Source organism: Syngnathus typhle, linkage group LG21 (genome assembly GCF_033458585.1).
Source record: "Syngnathus typhle isolate RoL2023-S1 ecotype Sweden linkage group LG21, RoL_Styp_1.0, whole genome shotgun sequence".
Taxonomy (NCBI): domain Eukaryota; kingdom Metazoa; phylum Chordata; class Actinopteri; order Syngnathiformes; family Syngnathidae; genus Syngnathus; species Syngnathus typhle.
Window position 1 is genome coordinate 3,079,587 of NC_083758.1, and position 16,787 is coordinate 3,096,373.

General features: G+C 41.7%; 2 protein-coding genes across 2 annotated transcripts in view; both read right to left on the bottom strand.

Annotated features, from left to right (window-relative positions):
* Positions 1 to 8,619, bottom strand: part of iqsec3a (IQ motif and Sec7 domain ArfGEF 3a) — a 41,931-nt gene extending 33,312 nt beyond the window's left edge. The window contains exons 1-2 of the mRNA XM_061268163.1: positions 7,967 to 8,619; positions 301 to 381 (exon numbers count right to left, since the gene is read on the bottom strand). Of these exons, the coding sequence (XP_061124147.1) occupies positions 301 to 381; positions 7,967 to 8,508 (623 nt within the window). The 5' untranslated portion in view covers positions 8,509 to 8,619. The remainder of the gene's footprint in view (positions 1 to 300; positions 382 to 7,966) is intronic.
* A 4,752-nt stretch (positions 8,620 to 13,371) lies between these two features.
* On the bottom strand, positions 13,372 to 15,891 carry LOC133145078 (troponin I, slow skeletal muscle-like). The gene is made up of 7 exons (XM_061268162.1): positions 15,748 to 15,891; positions 15,429 to 15,467; positions 14,455 to 14,496; positions 14,258 to 14,389; positions 14,078 to 14,167; positions 13,675 to 13,857; positions 13,372 to 13,606 (listed from the first exon to the last, which is right to left on the bottom strand). The coding sequence occupies exons 2-7, from the start codon at positions 15,465 to 15,467 to the stop codon at positions 13,505 to 13,507; spliced, it is 588 nt and encodes a 195-aa protein (XP_061124146.1). The 5' UTR covers positions 15,748 to 15,891; the 3' UTR covers positions 13,372 to 13,504.
* Between the last annotated feature and the right edge of the window lie 896 nt (positions 15,892 to 16,787).

The following is a 16,787-nucleotide window of genomic DNA, read 5'->3' on the forward strand; positions in this document are numbered from 1 at the left end:
TATCGATGCTCTTTCGCTTAAAAAAAACCCTGAGACACTAAAATCAGAAAAACAGATGATAGTCGAGAACGAATCGAATTTTTTGATTGGCGCGCTCGCTGAAAAGCCATCTGGCCATCTAAAAGTAACAAATTACCATTAAGTCTTGAGAAGGCTAAATCGTTAGAATTCAAGCCAGAAGCTGAAAAGGATTCCAGCGTTTACAAACCACTTCAAAGGACTACAGGGGTCATTTGTGTCAAAGCGTGGTAACTTTATTTTTCTAATCTTGGTGGCGCAAATGCCACACAACGGTCTTACCTGGGGACACAGGCGGACGATGTCTCCCCCTCGGGAGCCTCCGGGGCCGGGCAGCAGAACTGATGGAGAACCGTTTGGTTGCTGGGTAAACAAAGAAGGGTAGAAAGCAGGATTCAGAGGAGGCAAACGGGATGGCGTCGCCATGGAGATAGACAAAGAGTTTTCACAGCGATAAAAAAACCAACAACAACAAAATTACCCGATGAGATACTGGGACGTTATGTCACGTCAATCCAAGATAAATCAAAATGGCTGCCAGCAGTAGAACAGCAGTGACATCCTTCACCTCACAAACAGTTTCAGTCTGGATTTATTGTCCTTGTTTAGTAATATTAAATTATACGTAGGTTCTTGATGTCTACATACACAACGAACAATTTTGAATAGTGAATTTCTGAATTGTGTGAATTAATTAGTATTGAGTGTGTATGGCCTGGTCTGGTGAGTGTATACAGGACTGTCTCAGAAAATTAGAATATTGTGACCCAACAATGCAAATGAGCTAAAGGCCGTTATTGAAGCATCCTGGGCATCCATAACACCTCAGCAATGCCACAGGCTGATTGCCTCCATGCCACGCCGCATTGGTTGCAGTAATCCGTGCAAAAGGATTCCCAACCAAGTACTAAGTGCATTAATGGACATTTTCAAATGTTTGATTTTGTTTTGCTCTTTTAAATCTTTTTATTTTACTTGGTCTGAGGAAATATTCAAATTTCTTTTAGATAGGATTTTTGAGTTTTCTTAAGCTGTAAGTCATAATCAGCAATATTAAAAGAATAAAAGGCCTGCAATATTTCAGTTGATTTGTAATGAATCCAGAATGTATGACATTTTTGTTTTTTGAATTGCATTACAGAAAATAAAGAACTTTATCACAATATTCTAATTTTCTGAGACAGTCCTGTATATGCATCTAGTAGTTTGTGTGTGTGCGTCTGTGTGTGTGTGTGCGTGCGTGCGTGCGTGTGTGTAATATTTTTTAAAGTCAATCCAAGGAGAAATGTCCCATTATTTCTTATTATTTCAAGCTTGTTTTCACTTTTAGAGGATCCACTGTACAAACAACAAAAACATTTCATCTTCTGACATTTCCTTTACATATTTATCATGTGAAGACACACTTGTCTCGATTTTCACTCACTCATACACACACAAACACACACACACACTCCCTTGATCAATGCAGCCTTCCCGAGATTAAATTGAACTAGCGCGACCCCGCTGCCTGGCCCTTCTCGTCTCCCCTGCCGGCCAAAACTGGCTAATACCGCCTGGGCGCCGAAATCTCTAAACCGAGTCATGTTTGCAGAAAGAGGAGGGAGGACATGGGGAGTGGGGGGGTCTAATCTGTATACTGCGCTCCCATTGTGTTGCTTTAACCTTCCGTAACTAAAGTGTTTGCGTGCGGCTCATCGCTGTGTCAATAACCACCGTTTTCTCCGCTCATGACACTCCTAAACGGTGACACAAAATAGAAGAAGCATGATGTGAGTAATATTTAGCGCCATGTTTATGCCAGCACGACCGCTGAAAGGCAATTAGCTCGGTTATAACTCGTCATTTCAGCTTGCTTCATTTATCAATTCCACTAATGGCAATCTGGATAAAAGGACTTTGCCTTATCAATGAAGATTGCGCCAAAAGTATTCACTTTCAATTTTGGCAGAAAGGGAGAGAAATACATGACGTTGGGGCAGCTGTGTGTGTCGAGCGATTGCGGCAACCTTCCAAAGACATCTCTAAATCCATCCTAAAAGCCAACACAAACACACGCACACACACGCACACACACACACACACACAGGCACATATAAATAGAGACATCTTAAAAAAGACTGCTTGAAAGGTTTGCGTCAATGCATCACTCTTGGGAGACTTAGCTTGATGGACAGAGCAAGAACATGCTCAAAAGTGTGGCTTTTGTCCTACACAAAAAAAAAACAAAAAAAAAAGAAAAGTGTTCAAGGTTGGCAGTCACTAGACAGAGGACACTTTACTGAGGCCCAATATAGGAAGTGATAAAGCTCAGTTTTGACTCACACTTTTTTGTACTTTAATATTCATCTAAAAAGGGGAGGTGAGATCACATAAAATCTAAAAGCATAGAGCTGGGGAATTAGTTTTAATTGACGTTTTAATTAGCATGACTGTGAGTTAGCTTCCTAGCATCTTGGTAAAATAGCGATGAATTATTCAAATAAAACCTGTTTCAATGTAGAAATATATCTTACGCAATTATATTAAACTAAAACAACGATAAACAACGAATGTTACAGGCTTTAGAAGTGCTCAAATAAGAGAAAATACCTGAAAATGATTGTTTGTTTACCGGGCCGCACTTTCTACTTCCGGGTTACAAGGCAGGCGTCACCAATCAAACGACGCACTATCAATTAATAAAATAAAATGTTTGGACTCATGGCCAAAACTAAAACTATAATATTTTTTAACATATACAACTTTGTGATGACACAGCTATATAATCTTCTCATGTCGATTAAGCGAAAATGTTTATAGGCTGTTATTTAAATCACAGCAAAGGTAAATAAAACTTGTCCCGAGGTTTATTGGTGCTTAGCAATTCGTAAATACTTTGAAATATTGACATAAGGCATTAACAATAAATCAACGCACTATTCACCTGTTTAAGGTCAAATCAGTGCCTTTATCGCTACAATTTTAGTCCTGAATAACAAAAAAACATTTTTTTAAATATTTTTTGTTTTCATCAAGTTTAAAAAAAAAAAATCACTGCATGGAATGTCATCACCCTCAACATCAACAACACCCATAAGCATCCTCAAGTTTTTACTCTCCTCAACAACTCCCAACTCCTCTCTCACAGGAAAATAAAAACTTAAAAGCCTTTTTTAATCGCAAAGAGAAGCAGAACTGACATATGAAAAAAAAAATAGAGAGTGGGGAGCTCTGGGAATGGTGCGGACTCTTTCCTGGAGTTCATTTGCCGTCCGCGGATTGGCACTGATTTATTGCTGTGAAGTTAGGGGAATGCAATTCTCCCCCGCTTGGGGATTATTTATCTATGTGTAGATTATAAAGGATGGCTAGCACAGCCTTTGCACTGTAGCAGAGGCAAATGGTCATAAGGAGAGTGATTGATTACTCCACCAAGATAATTAGTTGCATCCTTTCTTTTTTTTTTTTTAGTTGTGTAGAATCCGATAAAAAAAAAAATCAACTCCGATACAGGAGTCCATTGGACACTCTGTGCCTGTTTTGAATGCCTCAGTACAAGAGGTAGATGTTTTTTTTTACAGATTTTATTGGGGGGTTCTAAAACAAATAGGAGGGTTTGCAGAACCTTTGAGATATTTTTGCCCCCCACACACACGCACATAAAAGAAAGAAAGAAATCTTATCTCCGCCAGTGTTTCAGAAAAGGCCCACATTTACTGAAACTGACGACGGTGACTCACGCCGGACTACATTTCAGCTCTTCTGGACGTTTCACGAATAGAGCCGCACTGCTGACAAGGGAATGTCTTTGCTCAACTTGCTCACATCCCGCCGGCAGCTCCATCCACACTCCTGAGAAATGAAGTCATTTAAAAGCACCCAAATGTGATTTAGATCCTAGTGGTGCCGAGTCGTGACCAGCAAGCGGACGAAAGGGAACACTCAGATATAAGCAGAGTTTTGCAAAAAATGAACGTTTGACATTACTACTTGGTACCAAAAGACCCCATGAGCAACTCTATGACTGACAAACCGTTCTTGATCAAAACCGACGGGCAAAGCTTCTCGGAACAAGAGGAACCAGCATGATGCAGCAGCAGGAACTCAGTGGGGCCGCTCAGTATGCACTATGCGCCGTTGTTTCGGCTGCCTCTAATTGCCACGCACGTACATTTCCACTTTGGTCCTCGAGGAAATCGGCGAGGGGCCTGCGAGATGACATGCTAGCAAGGAAACGGTGGGCACCTATAGCAATGTCAAGATTCCTCATACTTCTTCTTCCCCTAAAGACTGTCTGAATAATTATTTTTAATGCTTCCCCTAGTTGAAGTTTACTGTCAAACTATTACCGTTTTTTTCCATGTATAATGCGCCCCCACGTATAATACGCACCCTAAAAATGGCATGTTGATGCTGGAAAAAAGCTTGTACCCATGTATAATACGCACCCAAATTTTGACTCCTACTTAAGTCCATAAACGTAAAATTATTTCAGAAAAAAGATCATCTTTGGGAAGAACCGGATGTTATTCTGCCGGTCAGTATCACTGCGCATGCGCTAGCAAACTCGATAGCGAAAATTTTTTTCGGATTTGTGTAGGGTACATTGTGACAGCAAACGAGCAAGTGATCGAGCAAGCGTCTGATACGAGAGCATTGTGTTCGTATGGAGCGTGTTTGAAGTGAACAGCAGAGAAAAAAGCGCATCTGTAATGGCGGCCTCCGTATCATATCCGGATTTTTAAAAAAATATATATATATATATATACATATACCGTTTTTTTCCGTGTATAGTGCGCAAAATTTTACTAATTTATTGTCCTAAAATCCGGGGTGCGCATTATACATGGGTACAAAAAAAAAAAAAAAAAAAATTTTTTTTTTTTAAAATTTTTTTTTTTAATTTTTTTTTTTTTAAGTCCCAATGATCGTCACACACGCAGGGAGGCAATGGGTCCCATTTTTATAGTCTTTGGTATGGTCTTAACTAGGCTGGATGTAATTTTTTTTGTTGGCGTTGATTTCTCCGACTGCCCGTAAACGCACCACCGCGCTTCGTGCGCGCACGGGACAGCAAACGAGCAGGTGATCGAGCAAGCGTCTGATACGAGAGCATTGCGGTCGCATGGAGCGTGTTTGAAGTGAACAGCAGAGAAGAAAGGCAAAGTGTTGTGAAATAAAATGCACAGAACGGATGCGCAAGACACGTCAGCTATATAAAGAGCGAGAGTTGTTTTCTTCCTATTAGTTTCAATTCACAGTTTAATTAGCAGTTTCAATCAGCAAATAACAAAATGCGTATTACAGGTAATATTTTATTTCACAACACTTTGCCTTGTTCCTTTGGTCTCTGCTGTTCATCCTAAAACACAAAGGCGCTCTTTAAGCAATGCCACAGTGAGCGCCCGGCGCGCTGCACCAAATTAAGCTCCCTGCGCAGTGCGCACTGAGGTCCACTTAAATTTTAGAAAGTACATCAGGACTTTAAAAATATCTTCTAAATTTCAGCGACGGCTCTGTCACAATAATCGGCCAGCCCGGTGCAGTTGGGCGGTCGGCGGCGCGCTACGGTTGAGCGTTCTCTCGCACGCTCTCTCTCTCGCTCTCTCTCGCTCTCGCACACACGCAAACCGGATATCATACGGAGGCCGCCATTACAGATGTGCAGAACGGATGAGCAAGACACGTCAGCTATATAAAGAGCGAGAGTTCAGTTCTCTACCTAAATCCGTATTACAGGTAATATTTTATTTCACAACACTTTGCCTTGTTCCTTTCTTCTCTGCTGTTCACTTCAAACACGCTCCATGCGCACGGAGCGCGGTGGTGCGTTTACGGGCAGTCGGAGAAATCAACGCCAACAAAAAAAATTACATCCAGCCTAGTTAAGACTATACCAAAGACTATAAAAATGGGACCCATTGCCTCCCTGCGTGTGTGACGATCATTGGGACTTAAAAAAAAAAAAAAAAAAATTCATAAAAATTCGGTGCGTATTATACATGGGTACAAGCTTTTTTCCAGCATCAGCATGCCATTTTTAGGGGTGCGTACTATACATGGGGGCGCACTATACACGGAAAAAAACGGTATATATATATATATATTTTTTTTTTTTGTACCCATGTATAATGCGCACCCCAGATTTTAGGACAATACATTAGTTACATTTTGCGCATTATACATGGAAAAAAACGGCATATAGTTATTTATTTAAAAACTGCATAAATCCGTTAGCTTAATGCTAATACTCAATGGGAAACTGAATAGGGAGGCTAACCGACACCAATTGATATTTAAAAACTACCATGTAGCCAGCTAATATAATACATATATTCTTTATCCTCTGCAAAAAACAATATCACTGCAGCACTTTAGTTGTAAAATTCTTCCATATGTAATACGCTGCCCCCCAGTGGCCACGTTTGAGTTTGTTTGATCTTCTACTGACATCGCTTTCATAATTATGGAATGTTTGCTTATTAATTAGAAAATTATCGAGTGTTATTTTCCTTTTTGAAGTACACAATATTTTTTTGTTAGATTTTATGGAGAGGCTGAAACGTATTCAAGGCGGCGTTGTATTCCCTTGCGATTTGCCTTTATCAAAGCGTGAGATGAGGAAGGTGTGTGACGTGAGCCAGCGTTTCATTTTTCATTTACCGCCTGGCAAATAGATTACTCTCCCTCTGCTTCTTTTGTTTTTAATCAGGCAAATGAGAAAGGGGGGAAAAAATCCAGTTGATGAGCCGAATCCAGCACCGTCCTGAGGATTGATGTCAGGCTGAGGCGTCTGTCAAAAAATCCAATGGATCTCCGTGACACATTCGAGTGATCTCCCAAATGCAGCCTCTCAAAGTCATCCCCATTCTGGTTGCCGGGGTAACCCTTTTGTTTACATCCCGCTTGGCCCATCAGACGTCACCCAGGTTCCCTGTGATGTCATCTCAAGTTCAACCACCATTATCTCTCTTGTCAATTCTCATCCTCGTTCTAGTTTAAAGTCTTCCCTTCATTTTCCCTCGTGTTGTTTTTGACAGTATACATTTGCAAAATCAAATCTTTGTGATTCAATCAGGATTATCAAACAATGTAGCCGAGGGGAGCAGATGGAGCTCAGCGGCCGAGTCTGTGACCTTGAGTGTGCAACGGCATGCAAACGGGCTCTGACGTGGATTTGACGCCATACTAGTGCTCATACGTTGCCATCATATATTAAAACATGTTTAAATGTTTTTTTTTAATTTTAACGCACCAAATCTTTTTAATTTAGTCATCCCTATCAAGCCTTTTACTACCTCATTCTATCATTTTTCTGAAACTCAAAAATGTCAGCTTCTCAACTGAAACATTGCAGTAAAAAAAATACTAATCAGGCGTACTCAAAACTCATCAAAAAAATCTTTCAATTTTTAGGCGACATAATGCTGCATGGCTCCCGCAGAGTAACTAAGAGGCGGAATTTTACACTTTTTACAGGTCAAGAGTTCATGACAGTTAATATTCAAACATTTGAAATAGAGTAATATGGATCAAAAGTATCGATTTGTGAAAAATGCGAAAGTGTATTGATCCTATTGGGACGTGCCCCAGCGACAACATGAAGCCCATACATAATATTCATCTGACAATATTGGCTAATTATGAGTACAAAAATGCTGAATAATATCTGCAAGGCATTTAGATTTCACTCAGCTTGCCGCAATAAAGATAAAATTCCAACCATGGTCTGAAAAATCAATACCCATTAAAAGGGTTTATTGATTAAACTGGGGAACAGCTGTGTGACCAATTCTACTATACAGGTTGGACCTTTGGAATTAAGACTTGTCATGTTTGTCATTTATGTTTATTAGTTTCTATTTTCTATCTAAGGTGAAAATGTTCCGACATTGGAATATCAAGGAAGTGTTAATATAATTAAACATACTGAATAGAAAATGCACTGTGTACGTGTTGTACTTACTCAGCCTTCCTGGCCAATCCCACGGAGCGGCACAGCGTGGTGGTGGGGGTCTGCGGGACCAGTGACTTGCAACAAGGGCTCCTCTTGCCCTCCTCGGGGGTCTCCGGGCTGGCCTGACCGGGTGGCAAAGTAGCGGGCACCAACTGCAGATGCTGCGAGTTGTGCTGGTGCTGCGCCGGTGAGGGGGTCGCAGCTGGGGGAGGAGGGGAGGAGCTGGGACGATGCTGATGGTGGTGATGCTGATGCTGGCCGGTCGCAGCTTTGTTGTGGTGTTGATGCGGGTGGGCGTGCGGCTGGGGAGCCGGCGGCTGCGGCTGCGGCTGGGGTTGGGGAGCGGGGTGGTGGTGGCGGTGCTGATGCTGCACGTACTGATGGGGATCCCGGAGCTGTCGGTTCTCGCCGATCAGGTCCTCCACCTTGCGCTCCAGCTCGTCGATGCGCTGCCGCTGAGTCTGGATGAGGCTCTGCTGGTTCTGCACGATGGTGGTGAGCTCCTTGAGGTACAGCACGGCTTTCATGGGGTTATCCAGCAGGCTCTCCATCACTGGCGGCGGGGGGGAGGGAGGTGCAGCCGCGGTGCCGGCGCGCTCCTTTGGCTGCGTCGACGGAGGAGGAGGAGGCAGATCCGGGAGACTGACGCTGGGTTTGTGTCGTCTCGCTCTTTCTCGGATGTGCAAGGAAAGAGGGGGGGGCAGTGTCGACATCAGTGGAGTGAGGGGGAGTGGTCATGAGCGACCAATGACGTCACGGAGTAGGCACGCAGGGAAAGAGCGGGGGATTCACCAATTTGACCCATTTCTTTTATTTCTGCATTCGCATGAATGCATTTTAATAACAATCATACACGGTAGTAATCCCTGTGGATTTTCTTTCACATGCAATACAAAATTTGAAATGTAAAAAAAACAAAGCCCAACTAATCTTTCATTAGGGGTGTAACGATACATCGATACACATCGATTAATCGATGTAATGCTCTCCAAATTATTGGCATCGATGCTAAACGTAAACATCGATTTATATTGCCGTGTTTGGCCTCGGACATTAGACGTGACTTTATTTTGAAATCCAGTTCATTGTTGCTTGCTTCCTTTTTCCGGGAGCAGTGGGCCCGGCGTTGTTGTGTTGTGAGCAGAGCAGGCACGTGAAAGGGGAGGCGACAACTAGTACGCGGCTCCTGGGCTGGTGCTATGGCTAGTGTCCAAAAAGACGAGCACATTTGCTCCCCTTTAGGCTTAAAGTCTTTTGTTTGGAAGCACTTTGGATTCCAAAGAAAAGATGGCTCAACGGACAAGACACGTGCTGTTTGTAAATTCTGCCATGCGGTGATCAAATACTCAGGGAACACCACAAATCTCGCCGCACATTTAAAAAAAAAACACGACATCAAAGTTCAGTGTTAAAGTAAGCACTTTGTATACTACAATACTCTTGTAATTTCCTAAATAAAGAGTTTGCAGTACCTTGTTGATTTTGCGTATGAATTGCTATAAATCAGGATATTGTTCTATATTTTCTATTTAAAAATATATATATATCGATCGTGGAGCACTATATCGTGATATATCGTGAATGAATCGCAGCAGGCTTTAAGATGTCGGCAAATATCGTATCGTGATTCTTAGTATCGATATGATATTGTATCGTGACAAAACCCGCGATTTACACCCCTATCTTTCATTTAAGACAATAATAGGTCGCCAAGTCATCATAAGCAACTTTTGTTGTAAGTCATTGTACTATTATAGACATAGAATTTAGATTTACGTTGATTAAACTGTTTCTAAACATCACATTTAAATATTGTCTAGTAAATTGTGTACTGTACTGTAAAGGAATTGTGCTTGGTTAGTGATTTTTCTTTACCACTAGAGGCAGCCATTTTGAAAACTCACGAGACTCACGTTGAAACGTGGCTCAGCGAACGAACCCCCCACCACGCCGTGGAGCTAGCGGGGCTTCGGCTAACTCGTGCAGACCGCAGCGCGGAGCTCTCCGGAAAATCAAAGGGAGGTGGTCTCTGTTTCTACATTAATGAACGTTGGTGTACTGATGTCATGGTGTTGAAAGAGTTTTGCAGCCGTCTCCTCGACACACTTTTCATAAACTGCCGGCCGTTCTATTCACCACGGGAGTTCTCCTCAATCGTCATGGCGGCTGTTTACATTCCACCACACGCACGTGCGAGTGAAGCCACGCAGATGCAGGCTGACCAGGTAACAGACATGGAGAAACTTCTACCAAATTCACTAATCATTGTTCTGGGTGATCTTAACAGGGCGAACCTCGCACACAAACTCCCCAGATACAGACAGCACGTAACGTGTCCCACCAGAGGGGCACAGACTCTGGACCACTGCTACACCGGGATCAAGGATGCATACCACTCTGCGGCTCGTGGAGCTTTAGGACTCTCGGACCACTGTCTAGTTCATCTGATCCCGGCCTACAGGCAGAAACTAAAAACTTCTAAGCCTGTGGTGAGGACTGTGAGGAAGTGGAGTCAAGGCAGGACCTCCAAGCCTGCTTTGACTGCACCGATTGGAGAGTTTTCGAGGCTGCAACTTCAGACTTGCATGAACTCACTGACACTGTCACATCATACATCAGTTTTTGTGAGGATCTGTGTGTGGAGACTAAGACCTTCTGCACGTACAACAACGACAAACCTTGGTTTACACCGAACCTCAGGAGGCTGTGCAAAGTTAAGGAGGAGGCCTACAGGAGCGGCGACCACGACCTGTTCAAGCAGACCAGAAACACACTGAACCGAGAGGTCAGGAGGCCAGGAGGTGTTACGGGGAGAACCTGAAGAGACACCTCTCTGCCAATCCTGATCCCTCAACAATGTGGAAAGGTCTGCATAGCATCACGGGCTACAAGAAACAAACCCCCCGTCATGTGGAGAGCCCAAGGCTTGCTAACCAGCTAAACAGGTTCTACTGCAGGTTTGATTGGTCCTCCCACACAACGGGACTTCCTGCAGCACAATCTACATACTCACCTCTCCCCACAACTACTCTGTCCACACCTCTATCATCGTTGTCACCCACTCTCTCTCTTGCAGAGGCCGCGCCCGCACTCCAGATTATAGCACTGGAGGCCCATCCATGATATTCTTTGAAAGCTAGTTATCATGAGTAGACCCACAAAAAAAAAGTCATGCCGGAAAATACACAAAAAGTCTGCCATTTTATCTTGAAGCCACCATTTTTGGGTGATTTTTCTGTGTCTCTTGTAATTCTTTAAAAATTCAGCCCCCATATCCAGCTTCACTTGACGACATGAAATTTGGTAGACATGTCTATCATGAGTAGACCCATAAAAAAGCCTCAAGAACTAATAGTTGAAAACACACAAGAAGCCTTCCACTTGTGATTAAAAACAATTTTAAGGCCATCTGATGGTGGTGGGGATGCCCCATTTAATTCCTTTGAAAACATAACCCCTGAAGCCAGCTTTCATTGACACCATGAAATTTGTCGGACAAGTCTTTCATGAAAAGACACAAATATAGACATAAAATTCCCCAAAACTCATGCCTGGAAGCCCACAGGAAGTCTGCCATTTTGTATTTCCATGTGTCCTTCCGAAACGATCTCCTATTTCAAATTTTACTCCATGTTTACCTACTAGACATGGATGCCGTTAAATTGTCAAGGATTGGAACATTTGTCATTGCGTGTGGCAGGAAATTTTGATGAGTCGGCGTAAAACCATAAATCAGCCCCATGAGGTCAATGTCTTCATGGGCAAATCTTTATTTGGGATATTATAGCATCAGAATCCACACTGGAGTCCAAAATCTGGCCCAAAAATGGACTCCTGTACCCTGCAAGGTTAGAAAACGTTCAGCATGCTGCAAGGATATTTTAACAGCGTACTAGGCCGCAGCATACACAACATTATTTCATGCATAAACAGACCCCAAGGCGTCCAGTCACGGGGGATCTAATCACCAGCTGCCCACCACCCCAATTCCAGTGTTGCGGTGAATAGATGACTTGTTGTTAAAGTTAAAGTTAAAGTCCCAATGATCGTCACACACTCATCTGGGTGCGGTGAAATTTGTCCTCTGCATTTAACCCATCCCTATGTGATTTTGATCCATCCCCTGGGGGAGAGGGGAGCAGCAGCGGTGCCGCGCTCGCGAATCATTTGGTGATCTAACCCCCCAATTCCAACTCTTAATGTTGAGTGCCAAGCAGGGAGGCAATGGGTCCCTTTGGTATGACCCGGCCTGGGTTTGAACCCACAGCCTTCCAGTCTCAGGGCAGATACTCTACCACTAGGCCACTGAGCTGGATGTTGTGGATGTTTAGAATGAAAAGATTAGCATCTGGGTTTTCTTTGTAGACATTCTAAGTTTTCTTTTCCTGGGGGTGCCACACAAAAACATATCAAATTTCATTTTACAGCCAATTTTTTTTTCTTCTGTCCATATATAAGTGCTGTGGTGGTCTGCTACCATCTAGTGGTTTGGATAAAGGGCCTCACTGCCACACATGCATGTGTCCGTCATCTCCGGATGAGCCTCCAACAAGTCAACATTTGTGTTTTGCACACCTGGAGCATTTGTTCCATGTGAAGGTTGTGTTTATTTATAGACGAGACTGTCAACGGCTTAGCAACAGGGTCATACAAGGGCAGACAGGAGATCGGCCGCAGATGGATGCGAGCGTCCGCATCCGTCCTTTTATAAGTGAATGCTGAGATGCCTCATACATTTGTGTAAGCAGATATCCAAAGGCTATTACTGGTGTGGCCTTGCTTGGGATGACAAAAGGTTGCGTGGACAAAAGCCAGACGAGCCATTCCGTGCATAGACGAGTAAATGTGTGTCATGTGTGGTGCTGTCCAAAGACAAAATGATATAGAGGTTATTCAGCTAAAAATAAAAAGCCCAGGTGTTCACCATCTGTCTGGGGCCTCACAGAATAGAAAAATTAGGTGTGACCTTATACTGCAGGATTTTTGATGGTGTTGTAACACGTAGTCAAGGAGGCAGCTAATTTTTTTTACCTCAATGATATGATATAATAATAATTATTATATTATTGACATATTTACACTATTTATATATTATAATATAATAATTAAATAAATAGATAGCTAGCTAGATGAATAAATAAATAAATAAATAAATAAATAAATAAATAAATAAATAAATAAATAAATAAATAAATAAATAAATAAATAAATAAATAAATAAATAAATAAATAAATAAATAAATATTCAACATGATACAGGCTGCCACTTAGCGCTGCTCGTGGTTGTCATGGTAGCACAAAGTCGTACGGGTACACGTCGCTGGTGTTCTGGTATTTTGACAAAAAGACAAAAAAACATTTTTGAAATCTAAATGTGTGTCATCCACTTAGGGTATAAAACATGATGAATGCCATTTCAAATGAGGAAAAATTATTTAATTATTTATCTCCCCTTTAACCGGCCAATAAACAATACAAAACATACCGTCAAACATGAAAGCTAATTCCTACATTTTCCACGTCAGGACCCCGACGTTGGAATCATCCTCACTGCGCAGCGCTGCCTGTGTCAAACATCTTTTTGCGGCCCTCCATACCCGACATGGCCTCCACGTTCTTACGCCAGTCGCCCACTTCACTCGTGAGCACCTGGTCGAGGCAGAGAGCGAGCCGCAATGTAAGGCCGTAAGGGCTCATTGGGGGTCGGGGGGTCGTACCTTGTCAAGTTTGACATCCTCCTTCTTGACCGACTTGAGGTTGGCACGGAGATCCATGGAACCTTTGTGCTTGGATCCCAGTAGGGCTCTCATCATCTCATCGGCAGACACCCTCACCTTCCTCAGGGCGGGCTTTTTGAATTTACCGCCGAGATCCTGCACCTTCAGTTTCAGCTCACGTATCTACACGATGTTATTGACAGGAAAAGTATATTTTTCTTTTTAAAAGTAGAACATGACTCTTGCCCATTTTGTTCATTGTAAATTACGATTACTCCCCAATCCCAAAAATATATATAATATTTTACTGCATATATTGTATGTTCTTTTTTTTTTTTTATTAAGTTGAATACAGAAACTTAAGTGGAATTTTTAATGTCGAAAAATACTGCAAAAATCTCACGTCAGTGTTGTGTTTGTTGACTTTGTATTCACAGTCGTATCTCTCCTCGTCCACCACGTCGACCTTGGAGTGCAGCTCCTTGCACAGTTCCTGAGGAGGTGAAGGTATTTCAAAATGGTTCTAAAAATTACTTAAATATTTAATATTTTATAATTAAATTATTAGTCTCATCCGCCAAACCTGCAGCTCGTCCAGTGACAACCCAGACAGTTGCAGAGGAGGCAGCTTCTCCTCCAGGTAGTGCACTTTCTCCTCTTCTCGTTCCTGCCTCTCGTTCTCCAGATCCTCGCAGGCTCTCGTCAGGAGGAGCATCTGATTGGACGAAAGGGGCGTGTCAATCAAAAAAATCCTGATGCTGTCTATGGTGAGTGACTCACCTTTAAGGAAAGCTTGCGGGAAGCCGTGATCTTTGACTTCGGCTGCAGCGAAAAGATATTTTGTCAGTGTAATTTTATTTTTATACAAAAATTTAACAAAATACAGAAACCAATATACACAAGAAATAAATAGTAACAGTAAATATTTTTTTAATTAATCTGATGTATGAACGAAATGTAATTTGTATAATAATCATTAGTAATTATTTAAATGAATATTAAAAACCATCAAATGAATGATATTAAAGCAGCATTGCAAAAATGCTCATAAAAAGTAATTTAACAAGTAAAAAAATACACAAATAAACTGACCAAAAAAAAGATGGTTATTTTTGTAGTTTTCTTTCAGTTAAAAAAAATCTTAAAATAGATATTTAAATTAAATGTTGGAAATAAAGTCAATAACTAAAAAATAACAAATCCAAATAATTTGGGCTGAGGTTATGGTTCACGATTTAGCCCTTTGAGACTGCTTGTGATTTAGGGCTATACAAATAAACTTGACTTGACTTGGCTAAAAAATACACACAATCCAGTCAAGAATAAATATAGAATAATCTTAATAATTACAATAAAGTAAATTAATACAAAAGCTATTTTATGTCAAAAATGGGACAGTAGAATGGTCACATTCGTAGCCTTCTGATGGACATGCATGTAAACAAAAAAAAACCTTAAATATAACAGTTTTTTCCCCCCATAATTCTGATAGTGTAGACCAAATGTAACACTTGAATTACTTGCTGTTGCTTTTACTTCTCCCTAACCTCCGACAGCAGTGCATGTCATATATGGGTAAACCGCCAGTCGAGTGGCATGTGAAAAGATAAAAGTTATATTAATAGCTCACATGGATGCTGATAACAACGGGGGGCAGATTAGCTCAAGCCGGTTATTTAGGCGTATGTTCGTAACAAGGACGGCGTGACCCCTTTTTTTCTTAACAGATTAGCGGTGTGTGAATCTTCACTCACCTTATCCCACTTGGCGTTGATCGCTGTTCTGCTCTGCATCTGCAAAAAAAAATATGATTAAGTATGAAGCAACCACGCTTAGTTTTACTTTAATGTGGAGTGGTGAACAAATGAGGGACTGAAGGGAGATATTAAATCGGTTTTAAATCGTGCATGTTTCATAAAGAAGTTAACGATAGCGCCGCTTCCTTCCATCTTTTTTTAATAAAAAAAAAAAGATTGGACATCTTTTACATATAGCATCAGTCACACATATTTATAAAGATATGTTTTTAAAAATTAGTCTCAGTCACACATATTTCTAAATATATGTCATTACCTTTCCTGGAGTGTCTGAGTAGTGCTCTGTGATGAAGGGTCTGCAACAATGGACCCCTTTGGACAATGGGCCCCTTTATATGAGCCAGCGAACAGGCGAGATAAAGTCTGGTCCACCAAGAATGCTGGCACGGCCCCAGGCCTGATATATGACCTACTCTGACATCGCCGCCGCAGGGGGGAAGAAAGCGGAAGAATAAGTCATGATGAACCTCGGTTACTGCAACAAACATTGTTGACACATTTTTGCTTCTTGTTTATGCAAATGAGGCTGAAATAATAAAGGGGGGATCAGCAAATACAAGGAGGATGAGCTAGCTATCTGTCTGTTTGTCCGTCCATCCATCCTGAGTGTTCTGTCATTGCTCTTCAGTGATCCTCAGCAGGTGGACGCGCTATTCCTGATGCAACCCAACTCCGCACACACAAACACACAAAAAGAGATGATGTCACAACCTTCTTCGCATTGTGGGCTATTGTTTTTATACCACGCTTGTTTTAAGGGCTACAAATTGACTTCAAAACGGACAAATATGTGAAATCAGTCAAACATTCTATTTGGTGTTTGTTTTTTAAACAGATAAATTGGAAATGTAACTCGTACAACATATTGCTTGGAATGAATGGACGTTCAGAACGCTTCAAAGCTGCAGAGGTGTCAGTGTTCAAACTGGCCACCAGATGGCGGCAGAGCTATGATTAAAATCTGCCGGGGAGTCCGTCAAGTTCGTGCATGTCAAAAACGGAAGTAAACTACAGCTCCTTCATATTACAACGTGATTCATTGTATTAATTGTTTAATTTCTCCACAACGCATAACTATAGTAGAACGATTGCACGGCAAAACTGCAGTAGTTGCTATATTGGATTGCTTCGACAACTACATGCATGTGACAATGGTTTTAAAGTTCTCTATAACCAAAATGTAGTTTATGTCAATATAATTATATTAAAATTATTTTTAGAACGTCACTCGCACTGCTACTAGCGTGAAGATCAAACTGCTGTGAAAAGAAACAAAAAGAGAGAGGAAAAAATCAT